This window comes from Dromiciops gliroides, chromosome 1 (genome assembly GCF_019393635.1).
Source record: "Dromiciops gliroides isolate mDroGli1 chromosome 1, mDroGli1.pri, whole genome shotgun sequence".
In the NCBI taxonomy this organism is placed as follows: Eukaryota; Metazoa; Chordata; class Mammalia; order Microbiotheria; family Microbiotheriidae; genus Dromiciops; species Dromiciops gliroides.
The window spans coordinates 440,056,274-440,080,700 of NC_057861.1; the positions used below are offsets into that span (position 1 = coordinate 440,056,274).

The 24,427-nt window shown below is 38.4% G+C and overlaps 1 protein-coding gene across 3 annotated transcripts in view; it reads left to right on the forward strand.

Annotated features, from left to right (window-relative positions):
- RASGRF2 (Ras protein specific guanine nucleotide releasing factor 2) overlaps positions 1 to 24,427 on the forward strand; it is a 337,273-nt gene that overhangs the window by 250,600 nt on the left and 62,246 nt on the right. For all 3 annotated transcript variants that reach the window (XM_043969980.1, XM_043969989.1, XM_043969999.1), the window contains exon 18: positions 10,784 to 10,890. In XM_043969980.1, coding sequence (XP_043825915.1) covers positions 10,784 to 10,890 — 107 coding nt within the window. The remainder of the gene's footprint in view (positions 1 to 10,783; positions 10,891 to 24,427) is intronic.

The following is a 24,427-nucleotide window of genomic DNA, read 5'->3' on the forward strand; positions in this document are numbered from 1 at the left end:
ATTTACATATAAATATATTTATACAAATACAAAGTAATATTAATATATATAAATTAATCTTATATAAGTGGATTAAATTGATTTAAAGTAAATAAAAATAGTGATTGATATTTCAACACAACCTCCTTGGGCCTCAGTTTTCTTGAGTGTAAATTGAAGTGGTTAGACTGGATGACCAGTGAGGTCCTTTCCATCCCTACTTCTTTGATCATTTTAACTTTAAATCCATGATCTGTTCTAGTTCTCAAATTCTAAGACTCTGTTTTTAAATCAGGCTTTTTTTTTTCAGGTAGCTATGTCCCCAAGCACTTTGTTGTACGTTATTTTATGTCATTTCATGTATTGCTAAGCTTTTCTGAGAGGTTCAAATTTGGCCCTGGAGGGATCTGACAAGACTTATGATTCATCCTGCTGATTGATGCCACTGACAGGGTGGTCCCGTTGGTATTGTAGTGTTCTCACTAAGTCATCAAAGCCTGAAGCCATCTAAAATGTGTTTTCGTTTGACAGGAATCCTCTGTATTCAATAGCAGAAAGCCAGGAAATCCAGCCCTTGCTCTTATTTCTTATTTACAAGGCCAAAGGGGCTCTCAGCAAGCCATGTAGTCAAATCTCCTGCTTCTAAACAGGACTACAGAGTATGCTTGCCTTGATGGGAAGGAATTTATTCTATTCAGATAGCTTAGAACTGAGACCATTGGTTCAATATTGGGAACTTTTTACAAAATCTGCATATTATTTTGGCTCATGCCCTCACCCAGGATTTCCCCTAACAACATCAGAGTTGTGCGTGTGTTTATGTCTTCACAGAAAAGGAAAAAGGACTCCCTTTAAGATGCCTAGTGTAGGGGCAGCTAGGTGGCACAGTGGATAAAGCAACGGCCCTGGATTCAGGAGTACTTGAGTTCAAATCCAGCTTCAGACACTTGACAGTAACTAGCTGTGTGACCCTGGGCAAGTCACTTAGCCCCCATTGCTCTGAAAAAAAAAAAAAGCCTAGTGTAATAACAGTAATAGTAGTACTTTGGCTATACCTGATAGAAATGCAAAGACTTTTAACTAGAAACATAAAGAGTAAAAATAACTCTGCCTCCCTCTCCATAGAGTCTACCTTCCCCTCTTATAATGTTATCCTAGGCTTGAACCCTTTCCTACCCAATCCCTCACCAAGGGAAAGCAATAAAAAGTTGTTAGAGAATTGTACTATAAGAAAGGAAAAGCAAGATGCTTTCAGAAAAACCTAGCAAGACATATATGAACTGATGCAAAGTGAAGTGAACAGAACCAGGAGAACATTGTACACAGTAACAGCAACATTGTGTGATGATCAGCTGTGAATGATTTAGCTATTCTGCTATTAGCTATTTTTAGTTAATCATCCAAAATGATTATGAAGGACTTATGATGAGAAATGCTATATACTTCCAGAGGAAGAACTGATGGAGTTTGAATGAAGATTGAGACATACTCTCTTTTTTTTACTTTATTTTTCTTGGAGGTTTTTTTTGGTCTGTGTTTTCTTTTACAACATGACTAATATGGAAATATGTTTTGCATAACTGCACTTGTATAACCTACATAAAATTGTATTTTCTGTGATGGGGAGGATAAGGAGGGAGAAAATTTGGAATTCAAAATTATTTTTTGAAATGCTAAAAATTGTTTTTACATGTAATTGAGTAAAAAAATAGATGTTAAATAAAAAATGATAAAATTGGGATAATAATAACACCTAAAAGGACTGAAGATCAAATGAGATAATGTATATAAAGTACTTTGCATCCCCTCAAAAGTGAATAGACAGGCAGTCCCTTTCTGATGAGTTCTATCTCCCCCAGGGACCCAACTTAAAAACCATCCTTAATTTGAATAAACCCATCCCCTAGTCTTACACAGTCCACATAACTCAGTTTACTGTTCTACATCATGGCTCCATCCTTTCTTACTCCTTGGCTTTAGTTTCTGAATAATCCAAGAATTCCTTCTCTTTTCAATGAGAGGGTTAGACAAGGAACACTATAATTTTGGGGGGTGGGGGTGGGGCAATGAGAGTTAAGTGACTTGCCCAGGGTCAAACAACTAGTAAATGTCAAGTGTCTGAGGCCAGATTTGAGCTCAGGTCCTCCTGAATCCAGGGCCAGTGCTTTATCCACTGTGCCACCTAGCTTCCCCCTGGAGTACTACATTTTCTAAGAATTCCTCTACTGTATCAGAAGCCTGGGTCTGGAAATTTTACTGCTTTTCTGGAGACTATTTTATTAGTCACTGACCCTTCACTGATGCTGGCTTGCATTTCTCCAGCTCCATGCTTGCCCAGGAACCCTTCACCACTGTATCATTTCTTCTGTCTGCTGCTATCTCTGAGGCCATATAGTTTTCTGGAGAGACTATAAAATTCTTTCACATATGTGTTTCTCTGGAAGACTTCAGTCCTTTCTCTGGTAAATGCAGTTTTGGCTCTTAGTCCTCTTTTCTTCTAAATAGCCTGTCCTCAAACCTTTTTTGGGGTGAGGCAATTGGGGTTAAGCGACTTATCCAGGGTCACACAGCTAGTAAGTGTTAAGTGTCTGAGGCTGGATTTGAACTCAGATCTTCCTGAATCCAGGACCAGTGCTTTATCCACTGTTCCACCTAGCTGCCCCCTCAAGCCTTTTTGACTACATACCCCCATCAGGAAAAATGTTTGAGTATGCATTCTCAATAAATGTATTATTTTATTTATACATTTAGAAATTAGAAATATTTATATGTATATAATGTATTTAAGGCAGCCAGGTGGTAGCTCTGGGATTGGAACCAGGAAGACATGAGTTTGAAATATGCTTCAAACACTAATATTAACTGAATGACCCTTAATCTCTTAATCTCTCAGCCTCAGTTTCCTCATCTGTAAAATGAGGATATAATAATAGCGGCTAACTCAGGGTGTTTCAAGGATCATGTGAGATAATATGTGTAAAGTACTTTGTAGGTCTTAAAGCTCTACGTAAATATTAGCTATTGTTTTTATTACTATGGTACAAATAATTATGTACATTTAAACACTTATACAAAAATAGAAATTTAAAAATAATGAAATAAAGATGAAGTTATATTTGACCCTAAGATCAATACAGAGCCGCTAGAGTTTTTTGAATAGGGGAAGAACATGGTCAGACATGTGCTTCGAGAAAATCACTTTGGCAGTTTATAGAAGATGGATTGGAAAGAAAGATTTAAATCAGGGGAATTAGGAATTAAGAAGCTATTGTAATAGTCCAGGCAAGAGGTGGGTTATGGGAGTGTGAACTAGAGTGGTGGCCATGAGGGTAGAGATGAAAGAGATGCTTAGGAGAGAGAAATAATAAAATTTGGCAAATGAATGTTCATTCGAAGTCAGTGTGAGGAGTTAGAGATGATGAGTGAGATGCTATTGTGATAAGATGCTGGGTGACTGAAAGGATGTTGGTGCCCTCAAAAGGAATAAGAAAATTTGGAGGAGAGATGGTTTGGGAGTTGGGGGAAGATAAATAAGGTAAGGACATATCAGATGTATATCACAACCCATGTATGTCTGCTCAAGCTGAGACTCATTCTATTCCACTCAACTAAAAGTATGTGTGTGTATGTGTGTGTGTGGGGGGGGGGGGTTCCTAATCACTGATCACTGGCTTAAAGCTAGCCCTCTAAAGGCCTTTTCCATAGCCACCAAGTGATCCATAAGACAGGGTGTCTATGCTAAGGGAAGGAGATTTTCCCAATGGTACTTGTGTAGCTACTGATTTTGGTGTCCAGGTAGTATAGTTAGGTTATAACTGCCTTGAGGAGCCAAGGTTCAAAATGAAGGTTGGGCTCAAGAAAAGGGAGGAGGGGGGCAGCTAGGTGGCACAGTGGATAGAGCATCGGCCCAGGATTCAGGAGGAACTGAGTTCAAATCCGGCCTCAGACACTTGACACTTACTAGCTGTGTGACCCTAGGCAAGTCACTTAGCCCCAATTGCCTCATCAAAAAAAAAAGGGGGGGGGGAGCCAAGGTGGTTTAGAGAGGAGGAAGGTATAGGGGGATGTGGGAGAAAAGTAGGTATTATGTTGGAGACGTTCCATGATTGGCTATCCTGGAAAAGATGGAATCCTCAGGTAGGAAGACCCATCTTCTTACCATTAGGTTAGATGGATCACCTACCCCATGGGGAGCTAGGTGGTACAGTGGAAAGAGTGTTAGTGGAACAAATAACCTTTAAATGCATATAAGAAATTGGCAATAACATAATTAGATATTGTTCATTTAAATTTATAATTTGATATTTGGGCAACTAAGTGGTATAATGGATAGAGCACAAGGCCTGGAGCAAGGAACACCTGAATTCAAATCCAGCCTCAGACAAGTACTAGCCATGTGACTCTGGCCAAGTCACTTAACTTCTATTTGCCTCAGGTTCCTCATCTATAAATTGGAGATAATAATTGCACCTTACCTCCCATGGTTGTTGTGAGTATAAAATGAAATAATAATTCTAAAGCACTTAGCCCAGTGCCTGGCATATAGTAAGTGTTGTGTAAACATTAGTTTTAGTGATTGTTGAAATCACACCTACCAATTACATAGGACTCTAGGATGGACTTCTATAGGATATAAGCTCTTTGAGGGCAGGAACTTTTTTTTGTTTGTTTTGTCTTTGTAAGCCTAACACCAGTTACAGGATGTTGCCTGTAGGGAGTGTTTAATAAATACTCGTCAGACTGGATTGGATATTTATTGTGATAACTTAAAAACATTTAAGACAGCTAGATAGAAGCTGCTTGGGTTTTCATTCTTTGATAACCATTTTCATTATAGAAACCAGATAAGAGAGGAGCACAACATTCTCAGGTCATTCAATGGATAGCATGCAAAATGTGGACTCAGGAAAACCTGAGTTCAAATCCAGCCTCAGACACTTATTAGCTGTGTGACCCTGAGCAAATCACTTAACCTCTCTGGGACTCAGTTTCCTTAACTGTAAAATGAAGCTAATAATAGCACCTGCCTCTCAGGCTTGTTATGAGAATCAAATGAAATGATAATTATAAAATGCTTAGGGGCAGCTATGTAGTGCAGTGGATAAAGCACTGGCCCTGGATTCAGGAGGACCTGAGTTAAATCTGGACTCAGACACTTGACACTTACTAGCTGTATGACCCTGGGCAAGTCACTTAACCCCCATTGCCTGGCAAAAATTAAAAAAAAATTTTAAATGCTTAGCATAGGGCCTGACACATAGTAAGAGTGACTTTGGTTAAAGTGTTTAATTCTTTGCACTTTAGTTTCCTTATGATCAAAATGAGGCAGGTGGTAAAGAGGGATTGGGCTGCAAGATAGATAATCTCCAAGATCCCTGCCCTTAGACTAGCCTATAATGCTGTCAGTCTTCCCTGTTTTCACTGAATAGATTATAATTAGCCCATGTGTAGAAATTACTTTGAAAACTGTATTATGGGATAGAAATTATCCATAGATATCATATATTAATTTCAATGGCTATCTTTAATGTAGAAATTACATATTTAATCAAGCCATATGAAATGCATATGGGCAATTTATTTCCAGAAGTTAATCTATGAAAAGAAATTCCACTCAACAGACATATGTTACCTAGGTTACCTTTTTTTAATTGGCTAAAGGCAGTGGAACTTCACACACTGGATCTGCCTTCCAATTAAATTCTTTAAAAATCTCTAACGTAAAACTGCCCCTAGAGCTCAGATGCCAGCCATCAATCATGCTGTATATTAAGTGTAAGACCAAGGGAGCTTCTTGAAATGCTCAACCTTTGGAGTAAAGTAAAAGTGTTTTTAATGTCCCCTACAGTTTCATTGTGGTAGGCCAGGATGCCAAGGAAACTGGAGTGGCTTGAGTTAACTTCCACGGTCCCATATCACCCGTGGAGGCTCTTGGTAATGAAGACACCTGTGGAGCTGACTTGGGGGAGTTGTAATTAACTTTGCTCCTAGATGGATTGACCTTGAACTGAGCAGTAGGAATTTGGGGCTAGTATATAAAGAATGCTATAGGAATCTGGTGAAGAGCTAATAAGGTCTCGGGGAACATCTTTGTTGGTTGCATTTATCTCTTTGCAAGTGACTTTTATCAGCTTTTCTCTCCAGTGGACTGCTTTTACTTGCGGATTCAGCGGTTGGGTATCACTGAAAATGCTTTTGTTAAAGAAATTGTATACCCAAACCCCCAGCTTTTAAGTGCTTAATTGCACCAAATGTGGAATCACCACATCACATTCTCCCAGGAAGCAACATGGTACAGTGAAAAGAGTATTTACTTTGGATTCAGAGCCCTAGAATTTATTAAGTACAGAAGTGACATGATCATACCTGGGCTTTTTGAAAGTCACGTCAGGAGCTAAATGGAAGGTGGAATGGAGAGAGGAGATAGACTTGAGGCAGTCACCAGCAGGCTATTGCATAAATAAAGGCATGACATGATGAGGTCCTGCACTAGAGTGGTGTCAGTGCTGGAGAAGAAAAAGAGATATATTCCAGAGATACCACAAAGGTGAAATCAACAGGCCTTGGCAACAGATTGGCTATAGAAGGTGAGAGATAGTGAGGGTATGAGGATGACTCTTAGGTTGTGAGGCTGAGGAAGGTAGAAGTTGGGGAGAGTTTAGGTGGAAAGATAATGAGGTTTTTTGTTCAAACTGAGTTTGAGATGGACATCTAATCTACTGGCCATCCATGATGAGCTGTCTAAGATGTGGTTGGAAGTGAGATTGTGAGGTTGGAGGTCAGCTGAGAGGTTAAGGCAGGAGGTATAGGCATCACAACAGACTCAATGCAAAAACAGATGTGAAAATACAGCTGTTAAGTCAGACATTAAAGAGATTTGTAAACATGGATAAAGTAGGAGGCAGCTAGGTGGTGCAGTGGATAAAGCATCTGCCCTGGATTCAGGAGGACCTGAGTTCAAATTTGGCCTCAGATATTTGACACTTACCAGCTGTGTGACCCTGGCCAAGTCACTTAATCATCATTGTCCCCCAAATTTTTTTTTAAAAGAGATGTGTAAAAATAAATTATTCATTCTTGCTATTGGGAAGATAAAAGTAATTTTTCATAAAAATATTGTTTTTTGTTAACACAATAGGTTTGTTGTTGCTATTTTAGATTAATATATTTTAAGATTTTATAGATTTAAATTTTATCAGTTTAATTTAAATATTGATTGATATAATTCCCATAAGAAAAAGCTCCTAGGGATCCTCAATAATTTTTACAAGTATCAAGGGGTCTTGACATCAAAAAGTATGAGAAATGCTAATCTAGATAATATGGTGAAGCAACAGGAATTTGTCTCTGGTTCCCCCTCTTTCCTTTAAAACATCTATTTCCAACTTCTTGATTGTCCCTGTCTCATAATCTTATTCCCCTTCACCACTGGTCCTGTGCTACCCCAATTCAGTTAAATGCAACAAGCCTTTTTTAAAGGAGAGCTGGTTTATTGGTTTTGTCCTTCCCCCATGCAAAAAAAATGTGCAAAATTCCAAGGTGGGCACCTTGGTTCTCCACTGTTTACAAAGGAAGAGGGTATATGTTGAAATCAAAGGGAACATCCCCCTTTCTGCTCTGCACTTAGAAGTTGAAGCTTGCTTGGAGGTCTCATTCTGAGTCCATAGCAGATCTCCTGAGCTGAGTCTAGCTCCCCAGGGCCAGAAGGTGCTAGGTGGTACAGTGAACGGCTCAACCTAGGCTGCTAAGTGGTACAGTGGATAGAACATGGAGGATCTGAGCTCACATGGGGGCTGAGATACTTAACCAGTTGTATAACTCTGGACAAATCACTTTATCCCTCTTTGCCCTGGTTTCCTCATCTGTAAAATGCGGATAATAATACCACTGTCTTTCCAGGGTTGTTGTGAGGATCAAGGGAGATAATAATTGTAAAGTGCCTGGTATATAGTAATGCTATATAAATGTTACCTATCTTCTTCTTCATCATCATCATCATCTTTATCATTATTACTCCTAATTCATAAGTTGGTTAGGACCAACTTCATGGAGTAGCTGTCTGGCATGAGCCCATTGTCCTTACAGCTTTCCCAGGGGAAGGGCTTCTTGACCTTTTGTCTACATGTGAGACATGGACCCCTTCTCAGAAGGCTGTTTTTAAATGCATAACATACACAAGATTACAAAGAATATTTTAATATTGTATTTTTCCAATTACATATAAAAACAATTTAAACTTTTTTTTTTTTTTACAATTTTAAGTTCCAAATTCTCTCCTGCCCTCCTTACCCTTCCTCATCATTGAGAAGTCAAGCAATTTGATAAAGGTGAAATTATCTACAACATATTTCCGTATTGGTCGTGTTTTGAAAGAAAACACAGACAACACCTCCCCAAATTAAAAAGTTTAAAAATTCATGTGTTTTGATCTGCATTCAGATGCCATCAGTTCTTTTTCTGGAGAGGGATAGCATTTTTCATTATATCTCCTTCAGAACTGTATCTTTTATTGCTGAGAATAGCTGTCATTCACAGTTGATCCTCATACAATATTGCTATTACTGTATACAATGTTCTCCTGGTTCCGTTCACTTCAGATTGCATCAGTTCATGTAAGTCTTTCCAAGACAGAAAAACAATTATATTGAAAGAGTGTTCAAAATATTTTAATGACAAAGTCAGGTACCAGAAGTTAAAACCCCTGTCCAAAGGCAATATGTCCCTCCTTGGGTTCTCTGAGCCAAGCTGCCACACTGAGCCCTGCTCCCGAAGTACTGAAGCACCTAATATGTACCGGACATGGAACTGTCCCCACCTGAAGGGGCTATTCCAAGCACAAGGCTTTCTCCTAGAAAAAACATTTGGTGAGCTCTCAGGTATTAGCTGATAACAGTTGGGGAAGAGTATGAGTTGGTTTTTGTTGCTGTTGGTGGTGGTGGTGGTGGTGGTGGTGGTGGTGGTGGTGGGGTGTGTATTGTGTGAGTGTGTGTTTAGTTTTTGCTTATTTTGAATTTTCATAGCTGAGAATGAGGAGCTCTTTGAAGTCAGAGTCCATTCTTCTCTTCCCTTATAACTAGCACAGTATCATAGTGCTTAGGAAATGCTCATACCAGCAACTTGATCTTTTCCTAAGGTCAGTCTCTGCATGTGGCTAATCCATTTTGGTTGTATTGACAAGGTACCAATTACTTCAGCTAAATCTGTCATGCCTTGTTTGAAAGGGCAACCTAAATGAGTGCATTGTCCTTTTTCAGAAAAACTTCTGAACCCTGCCAGTGCTATAAGGTATTGGATTCAGATAAGCAGAACGAGGTTTAGAAGCTCTTTTCAATAAGAGAAAGAAATTTGCTGAGATGTCATTTATGCAAAAGACTACTGGTTGTTGGAAATCATTATAAACATCAAAACAAGAATAGTCAGCGTTGAATGGAAGTAGGATTCAGTAGCCAGGTCTAGAAGGAATGTCGTGTAAATGTACACAGTGACCCCGTGCCATCTGTGGTTGTCTTAAGTAAAATATTCAAGCCTTACCTTTGTTGAGCACACAGTTTAAGGCAACATCAATGACCAGCTCTTATTATTATAAAGATTTTGTTGAGATGTGGAAAATAAGGACATGGGTCATGACTTATTAATATTACCAATATTTTCCAATCACTTTTTTTGGTATTATTAAAGTCTGCCATTTTTCTTTCAAAGCATTTGGTATCTTCTCTTTTAGACATCTTCAGAATCAATCCTTCAATGCCCTCCAAGTCATTACCTTCTGAATGAATAGCCCCTGTCTGTGACTACTTGGTCTGGTCTGGCTCCCCTTCCCATCTTTCCTTCTTAGTTCTAGTCACTACTATGTCCTCTTGTCCATATACAGTACCATATAATGGACTCAGAGACCTTGGGTTCGAATCTCACCTCTTCCACTTACTACTTAACTTTCACCAAGACCTTCTTCTCTAGGCCTCAGTTTCTTCATATGTAAAATGAAGAGGTTGGACTTAGGTCCTTCCTACCTCTAAAATATGTGATATGTGATTATTGACTATAAATCCATGGTGACCTTCTGAAAAGTACACAGTCTCAACTACAACTTTAAAATAGAACCATTTGAGATAGCAGTGCGTTGAAACTCCCCTAATCATCTTTCACAGAGATTCTTCACTTCACCATCCTCCCATAGGCATGACTATAGATTGTCTTTTTTTTACTATTATTTTTGAGCAAGTAACAACACTGCAACATCATATAAAAGAGTTCATTAAATGCTAAATTCTGGGAGAAGTTTTGAAGATGTGGCCTCTACCCTCACTATCTACAAGACATTGGGTCTATGTTTACAAGATACACAGAGTAAAGATGTAACCCCCAAATTTGATTTTGGCATCTATCTAATCTGCAGGTTACAGATGTGTACATAATGTGGGCCCCAAATACAGTGATGATCATTTTCATATATAGTTACCTTTTGAGCAAAAGTATGAGTTAATACCGACCCAAATACACTATTTTGAAAATTTTCATGATAGAATAGGGTGATCCCAAATGGGAGAGAGCTAGCTATTCAACCAGTTTTACATGTAATTAATGGTATTAACAAAGTGTGAGAGGCATTCATTTCGCTGCACCTGCAATCTCGTGAAACTCAGAATATAATAGGTAAGTAGAATTAACAGTGGCTGGAAGGTCCCAGTACTTGTGTAGCAGAAGGTTCATTTGTGAGTTTCATTCAAACAGTGTCCTAAAATAAATGACCTTTTCTAAGATTCAGTGGATTGGCTTTAACTACAATGTAATTTTTCCTCCAAAGGATTTAACAACAGTGAGAGAACCTGTGACAAAGAGTTCATAATACGCAGAACAGCTACCAACCGAGTACTGAATGTTCTCCGTCACTGGGTCTCGAAGCACTCACAGGTATTTTTATGTTTTATTTATTTGTTTGTTTCCCCATTTATTATTTATTTTAAAAGATTTAAAACAACAGTCCTCTGGAACATGATGAGCATTTTTCAGGTCTGCAGATAAGTGGCAGGGAAATAAGACACATTGTGACCCTCTCTGTTTTCACACAGCATAAATTAGAAACTAAAAAGAACCAGAAGGAACTTAGAGAGCATCTAGTACAAGCTCCTGATTTTATAGGTGAGAAAATGGAGGGCCAGAGAAATGATGTGGTTTGCTTAAGGTCACGTTGTCATTAAATGGCTGAGGAAGGACTAGAACCCCAGCCCCCTGACACTGACACACAGTGCTCTTTCCACACCAGAAAATGTCCTCCTAGAAAATTAGCCAAGGAAGTCCTCGCTTTTCTCAGATCAAATAAATAATTGTTCTTGTACCACATCCAAACACACTTCCCTATCATCATCTTTAAAAAAAAATACTTCTGTGATGTGAAGCATGTATTTTTTTTAATTAATAAAGTATCTTATTTTTTTCCATTACATGTAAAGATAGTTCTCAACTTTTGTTTATACAAGCTTTACAATTTCAGATTTTTCTCCCTTCCTCCCCTCCCTCCCCCCTCCCCTAGACAGCAGGTAATCTGATATAGGTTATATATATATATATATATATATATATATATATATATATATATATATATATATATATATATATATATATACACATAATAACATTAATCCTATTTCTGCATTAGTCATGTTATAAGAGAAAAAAATCAGAGCAATGATGGAAAACCTCAAAATAGAAAAAAAACAACAGCATCAAAAACAAAAGAAATAGTATGGTTCATTTAGCATCTATACTCCGCAGTTCTTTTTTTTTTTTCCCCTGGATTTGGAGATCCTCTTCCAACATGAGTTCCCTGGAACTCTTCTGTGCCATTGCATTGGTAAGAAGAATATAGTCTATCACAGTAGATCAACACTCAATGTTGATGTTACTGTGTACAATGTTCTTCTAGTTCTGCTCATCTCACTCATCATCAGCCCACGCAAGACCCTCCAGGTTTCTCTGAACTCCTCCTGCTCATCGTTTCTTATAGCACAATAGTATTCCATTGTATTCATATACCACAACTTGTCCAGCCATTCCCCAATTGATGGGCACCCCCTCAACTTCCAATTCTTTGCCACCATGTAAAGAGCAGCTATAAATATTTTTGTACATGTGGGTCCCTTTCCCCCTTCTATGATCTCTTTGGGAAAAAGACCCAGAAGGGGTATTGCTGGGTCAAAGGGTATACCCAGCTTTATAGCCCTTTGGGCATAATTCCAAATTGCTCTCCAGAATGGTTGGATCAGTTCACAGCTCCACCCACAATGGATTAGTGTTCCAATTTTCCCACAGTGAAGCATGTATTTTAAATGATGTAAGAGATTACAGCAGGACTGCCCCTTGATCTCCATTCATTTTCTGTGAAGGTTTGGATTCTCCTTCTAGTGCAGAACTAAAGCTCATTAGAGAAAATAAGACTAGTCCTTATTTACTTATCTGGATTCATTCAGGTAGTTTGTGATGTTTTTCTCTTCTAGGATCACACAATTAAGACGGTCCACTTCCTTGGAAGTGATGTAGTTTAATTTTTTCTCCCATAGTCACTCCAGGACATACTAAACTAGTGACTCAAGACTAGAAAACTTTGAAGAGAAATACTGGTCTGCATAGGAAGCCAGGTAGTTTAATTAACACTAGTATTTATTAAGGAATATTAGACATTTTAGGGGCAAATAGGTGGTTCTGTGGAGCGTGCCAGGCCTAGAATCAGGAAGAGCTGAGTTTAAATCTGGCCTCAGATACTTACTAGCTGTGTGACCGTGGTCAAGTCATTTAATCCCATTTGCCTCAGTTTCCTCATCTGTAAAATGACATGGCATAGGAAATTACAAACCACTCCAGTATCTTTGCCAAGAAAACCCCAAATGGGGGCATGAAGAGTCAGGCATGACTTAAGAACAACAAATCAGACATTGTACATTACCAATAAATGAAAAGGAGAAGGAAAATGATTTGAACTACAGAAATATTTTAGAGCCTCGCTGTTGACTTCTGAGAACTGGAAAGAACATTAAATATCATCCAGCAAGTCCTGTCACCTGACCTTACAACTGAACAAATTGAGACCCAGAGAGATTAAAAGACTTGACTAAGATCACAAAGCTTGCTAGCAGCACTGTTGGGATTAGAGCCCAAATTTTTGGTGTTCTTTCCACTGTACTGTACCCGGGGGTCCCTGCCTTGTAATGCTGGAATAGCAATCACTAAATTCCCTTAAATACTGCCTGACAAAGACCAATTATATCATTACATTCTTGCTTAAGTTGAGGTAGGAAATAGATTCCTGTGGGAGACAATGATCTCTTCCTCCAAATGGTGTACTAATGGCCACATAACCCTTTAGCAATCACAAGAGGCCCATCTTTCATGGCTGAGCACAAGCACACAGCTGTCTGGGTTATTTCAGATTTATGGGTGCTTGAGAAAGCATTTCCCCTGTCACTGCCAATTAACAGGGGGTGCTAGAAGAAGCAGAGCTAAGTGGGAAAAGTATAAGGAACTAAGGTGATGCAGTATTTTCTCAGCACAAGCTTATTATTATAAGCATAAGCCTGGGCTACCATGTTTCCCCTATGCATTTTAGGAACATCTTTCCAGCTACACTTCCTCTATCACATTTTATTCAATGAAGCCTTATTTTTGAGTCACTACATTTGGGTTTTGGGTTCCCCTCACATAGCTGTTTCATCATCTGATTATTTTATCCCTGCCTTCTTTTTTTTTTCTTTTGTGAGACAATGGGGGTTAAGTGACTTGCCCAGGGTCACACAGCTAGTAAGTGTCAAGTGTCTGAGGCTGGATTTGAACTCAGGTACTCCTGAATCCAGGGCCGGTGCTTTACCTACTGCACCACCTAGCCGCCCCCTATCCCTGCCTTCTTACTCATTCTAATGAGTTTTCTATTCACCTTTTTAACCTATCTGTATCATATAGAATGATTCTGTTACCTTTCTACCTAACAGCCATTACCTTGGACGTGTACTTAATTTTTCCTATTTGGGGAGTGTACAGTGTCTGTGTGATTCTTAGGTTTAGTTGTTAGAGAGATAGTGTACCAAATGAAAGATCTGATGACATCGCATACTCCTCTGCATACCGTGGTAAAACCATCTCAGCAGACAAGCTAAACCAGATTGAGGGTAACTGACAGGCCTCAAACCTGCCTGTGGGTTAGTGGGGTGTCTACCCCAAGCATGGAAAGACTTCCCCTGGTGGAACAGGCAGATGAAAACAATTTGTTCCAGTGGCCATGAAGGCAGCTGAAGCAGGGACTGTGGAGTGCTTAGAGCTTAGTCAGACATCAAAAACACCAAGGTCATCCCCTGCATCCCAGGCCATTGCCGGTTATCTTTAACTTTTTTCTTGCCACTGGACTTTGATGACTGTGCAAGAAAGAGTAAGTCTGGGGCACCTAGGTGGCACAGTGGATAGAGCACCAGCCCAGGATTCAGGAGGACCTGAGTTCAAATCTGGCCTCAGACACTTGACACTTACTAGCTGTGTGACCCTGAGCAAGTCACTTCACCCTCATTGCCCCACACAAAAAAATAAATAAATAAAAAAAAAAGAAAGAGTAAGGCTGATGACCTTGTGCACCTCAACCTCACTTAAATCAAATTCACACACAAGTCAAGACATCATCTGTGGTCCTCTTTGAAAAGAAAGGATGAAAAACAACAGTCACTACTCTCCCATCACAGGGTGTTTCTGGGGGTTCAATGGCCATTTGACACACTGAAAGGTTTAGAAAGGGGAAAATTAAATGCTGGAGCAGTGTGGAGTAGGAGAGTGCAGTTATTTATTTAATTAGCAAGCATTTATTAAGTACTGATTATACATCGGTTAGGGCAGCTAGGTAGTGCAGTGGATAGAGTCAAGGGTCTGGAGTCAGGAAGACTCATCTTCCTGAGTTCAAATCTGGCCTCAGACACTAAATACAACTAGTCTGGGAGTTGGGGGAAACTGGGTTGCAGAGGTATTGAAAGTCTTAATTTCCCTGGGCCTCAGTTTTCCCATCTGTAATTAACAAAAACATATGGGGCAGTGGCTTACATGGTATTTGAAGTTCCTTTTAACTTTAAAAGTTTTGTGATGAGGGGCAGCTAGGTGGCACAGTGGATAGAGCACCGGCCTTGGATTCAGGAGTACCTGAGTTCAAATGCATCCTCAGACACTTAATGCTTACTAGCTGTGTGACCCTGGGCAAGTCACTTAACCCCAATTGCCTCACAAAAAAAAAAAAAAAAAAAGGTTTTGTGATGGATTCTAAGACACTTCTTGATACTTAGGGTGTAGTTACATTGAGGTAACTTAGAATCATAGATTGTTACTTAGTTATGTAAATCTCAAGTTTTAGCTCACAAATGGAAAGTAGTATTTGTTTTTATATTTCTAGTCATATAGTGTCATAATTATACTCTTCAGTAAGCACACTCTGATTGCGCTAAAATAACCTTAATTTATAGCAAGAGTACTTAATTAAGAATAGACAAGCTAGAGATGAGAATTTTGGTTCAGTAAAAACTTTTTTTAAAGTTGTAGGATATAATTTTCCTCTATGGGAGATTACCTATAATTTACTAATCTGCAAGAAGTACCTGGTTTTATTTTGGTGGGTTACTGGTTATAGACATCTGTACTATGACACACTTTTTTCTCTTTTTGGTTCTGTGATTTCACCAGTTACCACTTGGAAATGTCATCCTCCAAAGCCCAGTTGGCATAACTGTAATTTATAATCGTAGAGTGTTATCTGAGACAATGAGGGGCTAAATGAATTGCCCAGGATCCCATAGATCGTGAGCATCAAATATAAGATTTGAACCTAGTCCTTCCTGATTCTGGGGCCATTTTTTGTTCACTGTGCTAAGCCACCTCTTCTAGCTTATCGAATCCTTAAAATTGTTTTTGAATTTCAAAGTCCCTGAAGTATTAAAAACCGTTATCTTGCTAATTTTTTTCCTTGAATGTAATGATCCCAACTGTTCCAAATAATTATTTAATGTTACTGTAGCAAGTGGATTGAAAAGGCCTATAGACAAGAAACAGCCTGTACAGTTTTCCATGCTGCAGTGGGTGGGTGTGGGTATGTTTGTATGCACTAAATTTCAACAGAGTTGTACCCTGCCTTACTCAGGGAAACTGAAGGTAGCAGAAACATGAAGGTCAGTGCTCCAGGGAGAGTGAATTTCCCCATAACACCAGCCCCATATGCTATCAGTCAAACTAATTAGGAGTAGAATGCCACCTTTTCTACTACATCCAACAGCTCTTCCAGTGATGCATTAAGACCAAATAACTCTAGTACCTTAAAGGTGACACTATTTCATTTCTTTCTAGCTACAAATGCTTTACTATGACAATCACTTCTGGACGGGCTTTGCTCTTCAGATTTATAGGCTTTAGATTATGGCTCTGTAATTCAAGGTTTTGGTAGAATACTAGAGCATTCTTAACTTTTTGGGTTAGTTTTTTCCCCATTTATTTATTTGGACAACAAAAGTCTACCTTCTCTCCTTCCCACCTCAACCCCCCTCCAAATGAGAATGAAATTAAAACAAATCCCCGATGACATGTAACAAGGATGTGTAGTCAAGCAAAACCGAGTCCTTTTCTCTATCAAGAAGTGGAGAGTATATTTTGTCATTAGTCCAGGAATTGTGGCTGATCAGAGTTCCTAATTCTTTCAAAGTAGTTTCTCTTGACTATATTGTCTCTGTATTAATTATTCCCCTACTGTTCACTCAGTGTCAATGTGTGTGTATTTGTATATGTATATACATATATATTTATATATCTTCCCAAGTTTCTTTTAAACCCCCCTTTTCCTTATTTCATACAGAACGATATTTTTCTGTTATATTTCTATACCATAATTTGTTTAGCCCTTCCCCAATTTATTTTTAAAATTTTTTATTGTGGGGCAATGAGGGTTAAGTGACTTGCCCAGGGTCACACAGCTAGTAAGAGTCAAGTGTCTGAGGCTGGATTTGAACTCAGGTCCTCCTGAATCCAGGGCCTGTGCTTTATCCACTGCACCACCTAGATGCCCCCCCCTTCCCCAATTTATGGGCACTCCCTCAGATTCCCATTCATTGCTACTCAAAAAGTGTTATAAATATTTTTATACATAATTATAGTTTGTTTTGCTATGGACTAATTCCTTCCTTAAACTACTATTGCTCTAATTTTCCCTTCTTTGTTTTCCTTCTATTTCCCTCTTCAGTACAATGTCCTCTTGTATCTAGCTCTATATATGCATTCTTTTCTCCTTTGACCAGTTCAGATGAGTGAGGTTCAAGTGTCAGTTCTTCCCACACTCTCCTCCATGTTTTTATGTATGTATGTATGTATGTATGTATGTATGTATGTATGTATGTTGTATATTATATATGTTTATAAATTATTTATATATACATATTTGTGTATATGTGTGTGTGTGTGTGTGTGTCTATTTGGAAACCCTTGTTATATGAGGCAATTTCCCTTAAATTTTCTTTCCTTTCTTCCCTAGTATATTCTTCCCCTCCCCATTCTTAAGATCTTCAAGACATAGCAGAACCACCTCCAGGTCTTCTGTCTAAATTAAATTTCCTCTGAGACCCCAGTAAGGATGGTGTTCACAGGGGTCTCATGTCATATCCCCATATTATAATGTGAGCAGTTTATCCTTATCTAGTCCTTTATCATTGTTCATCATGTTTACCTTGTTATGTTTCTCTAAACTCCTGTGTTTGAACTTCAAAGTTTCTACATGGTTCTGGTCTTTTTATTGGGAATATTTGGGATTCCTCTATCTCCTTAAGAGTACATTTTCCCCCTCTAGATTTACCTTCCATTTTGCTGGGTAGGTTATTCTTGGCTGTAAGTCTCTATCTTTTGCCTTCTGGAATATGGCATTTCAAATTCTCCACTCCTTTATAGGGTTGGCTGCTAAAACAATGGTGATCCTGATTGTGGCTTACGGTTCCTTAGGTACTTAAATTCATTCTTGCTACTTTCAGCATTTTTTCTTTTGCTGGGAAATTCTAGATTTTGTCTGTAATATTCCTGGAAGTTTTTATTTGGGAGTTTCTCTCAGGACCTTGAGAGTTTCTCTCAGAAATTAGTGGATTATATTTCCTACTTTGTCTTGTAGTTCTACAAGATCTGGAGAGTTTTCTTTTAAGGTTTCTTGAAATACGATGTCTTGCCTTTTGTTGGTCATGGCTGTCAGGAAGTCCAATGATTCTCAGATTTTTTTTTCTCCTTGATCCATTTGCCAAGTCAATTATTTTTGCTATGAGATACCTTGCATTTTCTTCTAATTTTTCAGTCTTTTTATTTTGTTTTAATATTTCTTGTTGGCTCAAAGAGTCATTGGCTTCCATTTAGTCTATTCTGATTGTCAGGCTGTTTTTGCTGGGCAAAGTTTTGTATTTCTTGTGCCAAACTGTTGATTATCTTTCCATTTCTTTCTCCCATAGTTCTTATTTCTTTTCCAATTTTTTTTCCTTCTGGCACTATCATTTTATTGACAAAAACATTTTTATCTCTCCTTTTAAAATCTTGCTTTATCTCTTCCAGGAATTCTAGTTGAATTTGTACTCAAGATGTGTTTTTCTTTTAGGCTTTGCCTGTCATTTTTTTGAAATCATTCTCTTCTTCTGAGTTTGTGTCTTTGAAAGTCCCTGTTACCATAATTGCTTTGTATTATGGGATTCTTCTTCTATTTGTTCATTCTTCCAACCTTCTTCCTGACTTTTGACTTGATGTTAGGGCCAGGCTTTGTGCATGTCAGTTAGGAATGTCTGTGTTGGTCCTGTTGCTGCTTTCTTGGGGGTTTCAAGTGTTATGTTGTTTCAAGATCTCAGTTCAGTCTGGGGACCAGTAAGCTTTCAATGCTCCCAAAGTAAACCAATCCAGGGCAGAGTCTAATTGCTGAACTCTTGGTCTGAGTTCTACAAGTTCCTGGTCTGGGTTTGCATCTAAGAAACAATAAACTACTATTGGACTCAGCCTCTATAAGTGAATGTTCTTCTTTGCTCTGGGATTACTATTCTTGTTATTCTTCTGCAGGCTTCAGACTGGGCTAGGAACTGAAACTGAGACTACACTCTGCTCTTGGGAGCTGAGCTATACTGCTACTGCTTCCTTTTGAACCTGCTTCTTTCTTGGTATACATCCTAGAGTATAGGAGGAATGTGGAGAGAAACAGGCACAGATCCCCTTCTCAGTTCACCACGAATCTGTGACCTAGAATTGGATAGTGAACAACTAAACTGCCTGGTGTGGGTATCCCATTATGGGTCTGAGACCTCCTCAGGCCCCAATTCATAGCCTCTCCTTGGATGCTGGAACACTCTGATGTGCACTCCTGGCCAGAGGGACTGTAGACCTCTTTCTCTCTCCCTATGCTGACCTCAGCTGGAAAATGACTCACTGTGACTTTCCCTTGGATTTCCCCATCAGGATTCAATATCATGCTTTTTTTCTAGATTTGTTTGAAAGAGTTTTAGAGCAGGTAGAGACAGGGAGGGAAGCTCATAGTACTGATTCCTGTTGCTCTGACATCATGACTCCAACTTTGCTAGTTACTTTTAAAATACAATAAGTTTAATTGTTTTATCTCATGAAGATTTATATGAACTGATGCACAATAAAGTGAGCAGAACCAGAAGAACAATGTTCATGGTAATAACAGTGCTGCGATTATGATAACTAACTACTCTGATCAATATAATGAAGCAAGACAATTCCAAAGGACTCATGAAGAAAATGCTACCTACCTCTTGAGAGAGAACTGATAGACTCTAAGTTCAGATTGCATTATAACTTTTTCACTTTTTTTCTTGCTTTTTATAACATGGCTATATATATATATATATAAAATAACATGGAAATGTTTTGCATGACTTCACATGTAATTGATATATTGCTTCCTTTCGCAATGAGTGGGGGAAGGTTTGGAGGGAGGGAACTCAAAATGTAAAAAAAAAAGAATATTAAGAATAAATAATAAATTTAATGGAGAAAAAAGAGAAAACTTGGTTGTTTTTTATGTCTTAGTTTTCTTATCTTTAAAATGGGGGTAATTATCCATATCATATTTGCCTGTATGTTTTAGAGTCAAATGAAATAATGAACATGGAAGGCTTTGAAGCTTGCAGGGTTATACTTACTAATAGAGGAATCCTGGGGTTTATAATTTAGATATTAACTAGTCTGACTCCTTCATTTTATGGAAGGAGCTCAGAGAGAAGTAATAGGTAAATGAGAGAACTCAAACCCAGATCTTCTGAATTGTAATCCTGGTGCTCTTCCTCTATCTCACACTAGGATCCATGTGAATGACTGCTTTTTTGGCTTTTCATTAATGGGCAGGTTAATTATATACTTCACTTTATATCTTAATGGTATTGTACAGAATATATATGTTCCAGAAATCAGTCAAGGCAGAGCTTGCAAGTGTTACTTGCCTCAGAAACCAGGTTAGTGTAGGAAAGCTAAGCAGGTGTTTTGTTTCAGTCCCCTTTTTTACCTGTCTGTTTTCCATGCTTGTCTCTGTTTGCCCCTGCTGTTTGTCCTTTCCTTTCATTTGCAATTTCGTGGCTCTCTGCAGATTTTCAGGGCAGCAGAAGCTTCCCTGGATGCTGTTATGATTGGCTAGCTATGGGCAGATAATAAGTTCAGATGCAGTTTGGGAGAGATCTAGTCAGTGGTTGAGCCTCTGCTGAAAACTGCTTATCATCTGCGGCAATTTTGGTTTCGTTGAGCTGCCCTCTTGAATAATTAGCCTGAAGAGACAGTCTGTCCATTTGGTTGGGAAGATGTGTGTTGACCACAGAGTGCAAGTGAGCAATCTGCAGCTGGTCTGAAAGCTCTGAAAAGTTTCATCAACATAATTGCTGGCTACTGATGCATTTCAATTCAACAAATATTTATTAAACATCTCGGGTGCTAGGCACAGGAGTTAAAATATGAAAAATAAACCAGTCCATGCCTTCACCCTATTTATTTATAAATTGTGGAATACCACATGACTAAGGACAGATCACTGGAGCACTTACAATAAATACATTCATATTCATATTGCCATTGGTCTATTGGTTTATAAGATAGCTTTATTATATGATATGCAAGGCACTACACTGGGCCATAAAAGTGTACAGTCTAGTAGAAGAAGTGGACATATTCTCAGGCTTGTGGACTTATGAAACCACTTTAAAATAACTAAATCTTTTTAAAAGTGGCAACTTTACAGATGTCTTATGGATATGCTACTTGTAAAGGTTTATAGAGGGAATGTATGCTATGCTTTTTCTCCACTCAGAAGTTCACTTTTTCTGCAATCTCAACACCTCCAAAATAAACCCAATTGTTTATATTTCTCACACATCTTAAGGTGCATTAGCACTTTTTATTGTGAACAGTGTGAGTATCCAGAACTGAGAGTAAAGAACTCTAAGTTTTCTCCCCGATGCCTAACTGACTTTTTGCTGCCTGACTCCAGGAAGTAAGATTTAGAGAAGCCAGTCTTAGCCTGAAATGAGCCTCTTGCCCTTTCATTTTTGGATGTGAAAAATGAAAAGATATCGCTGATTGTGTGCAAGTGGCATTAATGCTGATTACAAAATTAAGCCCCGTTGTTAATGGAAGGGCCTGTGTGTTAACACTAGCTCCATTATTTTCTAGGGTCTAGAAACCTCCCTAGATTAGGAGTTCTTAAGTGTTTGTGTATGTGTGTCATGGAACCTTTCTCGGAATATTTTTAAACTCACAGAATAAAATATACAGGATTACAAAAGAAACCAATATATATTAAATTTATTTTTTAAAGCACAGAGACTTAAGTTTTTATTTTCAGTTTCAAATTCTCTCCTTCCTACTCCCATTGAGAAGACAAGAAAAACAAAACCAATTAAAAATATGTAGAGGCATGCCAGACAACTTTCTTTTATTTTCTTTTTTTTTTTTTCAGTGAGGCAATTGGGGTTAAGTGACTTGCCTGGGGTCACACAGCTAGTGTTAAGTGTCTGAGGCGGGATTTGAACTCAGGTACTCTTGATTCCAGGGCTGGTGCTCTATCCACTGTGCCACCTAGCTGCCACCTAAAACCCCTCATTTTTGTTTGTTTGTTTTGTTTTGTTTTGGTTTGGTTGGGTTGGGTTGGGCAATGAGAGTTAAGTGACTTGCCCAAGGTCACGCAACTAGTACGTGTCAAGTGTCTGAGGCCGGATTTGAACTCAGGTCCTCCTGACTCCAGGGCTGGTGCTCTATCCACTGCGCCACCAAGCTGCCCCCAGACAACTTTCTACATTAGTCAACTACAAGAAAAAAGAAGAATGGAAAAAATATGCTTCAATCTGCATTCCGAATCCATCAGTTCTCTATCTGGAGGCTGAGAGCATTTTTCATCATTATCATCACCATCATCATAGATAACATTTATCTAGTGCTTACTATATGCCAGGCACAGTGCTAAGTATTTTACAATTATTATCTTATTCGATTCTCACAATAACCCTAGGAAAAAGGTGATCTTATTATCTCCATTTTACAAATAAGGAAAGCAGAGACGATCAGAGGTTAAGTGATGTGGCCAGGGTTATAAAGCTAGTAAGTGTTTGAAGTCAAATTTGAACTCAGGTCTTCCTGACTCCAGCTCTAGCACTGTTTCCACTGTACCACCTAGCTGCCTCAGTCTTTGAAATTGTGGTGGGTCATTGTATTGTTCAGAGTTACTACGTCTTTCAATTGATTACCTTTATAATATTGCTGTTACTGTGGAGATTGTTCTACTGCTCACTTCACTTTATATCATACAAGTCTTCTCAGATTTTTCTGAAACCATCCCTTTCATTATTTCTTTTATTTCTTCTTCTCCTTCTTTTTCAGGACAATGACGGTTAAGTGACTTGCCCAGGGTCACACAGCTAGTAAGTAATAAGTATCTGAGGCCAGATTTGAACTCAGGTCCTTCTGAATCCAAGGCCGATGCTTTATCCACTATACTACCTAGCTGCCCCACACCCTCATTGTTTCTTTTTTTTTCTTGAATAGAATTTTATTTTCCAAAATATATGTAAAAACAAAATTTTAACATCAATTTTTCTCTCACAACTAGCTAATATGGGAATTTTTCCCTTCATTATTTCTTACAGCACAATTGTATTCCACCACATTCATATACCATAACTTCATTCAGCCATCCCAAATTGATGGGAATTCCCTCAATTTCTAATTCTTTGCTGCCATAAAATAAGCTGCCATAAATATATTATACATATGGGTCTGTTTCCTCTTTCTTTGGTATCCTTGCTGGTTGACCCCTGGTAGTGGTACTACTGGGGTCAACAGGTAATCACAATTTAATAGCCTTTTGGTCATAGCCCCAATTGCTTTCCAGAATGGTTGGATTATTTCACAACTCCACCAAAAATGCATTGGAGTGCCCGTTTTTTTCACATATTTCTCCAGCATTTGTCATTTTCCTCTTTTGTCATCCTAGCCAATTTGATGTTTGTGAGGTGATACCTCAGAATTTGTTTTGATTATTAGTCATTTAAAGCACTTTATTCATATGGCTATTGATAGCTTTGATCCTCTTCCTTTGTTTATACCCCTTTTGACCATTTATCAATTGGGGAATGGCTCACTATTTTGTAAATTTATATCATATCATGTCATCTTCAAAAGTAATAGTTTGGGGGCATCAAGGTGACATAGTGGATAGAGCACCAACCTTGGATTCGGGAGGAACTGAGTTCAAATGCAGCCTCAGACACTTGACACTTACTAGCTATGTGACCCTGGGCAAGTCACTTAACCCCCAATTGCCTCACCAAAAACCAAACAAAAACAAAAAGTAATAGTTTTGTCTTCTGCATTTCCTATGCATATTCCAAGGACGTTTTCTTGTCTTATTAGTATAACTAACTAGAATTACTAGTGCAATATTGAACAGTAATGGTGATTAGACATCCTTGAGTTACCACTGATCTTATTGGAAAGGCTTCTAGCTTATCCTTATTATATATAAGGCTGGGTCTTGGTTTTAGATAGATATTACTTATCTTTTTTTAGTTTTGTTTTAATTTTGTTTTCTTTTGTGGGGAAATGAGGGTTAAGTGACTTGCCCAGGGTCACACAGCTAGTAAGTGTTGTGTCTAAGGCCAGATTTGAACTCAGGTCCTCCTGAATACAGGGCTGGTGCTTTATCTACTGTGCCACCTAGCTGCCCCCGATACTACTTATCATTTTAAGGAAAGCTCTACTTATTCTTGTGCTTTCTATTGTTTTTAAATAGGAATGGGTGTTTTATTTTGTCTTTTTCTATACCTTTTAAAAGAATCATAGGATTTTTTGTTTCAGTATCTATAGAGTTAATTCTGCTTATGGTTTTCCTAATACTGAACCAACCTTTCAATACTAGTATAAATCCAGCCTGGTC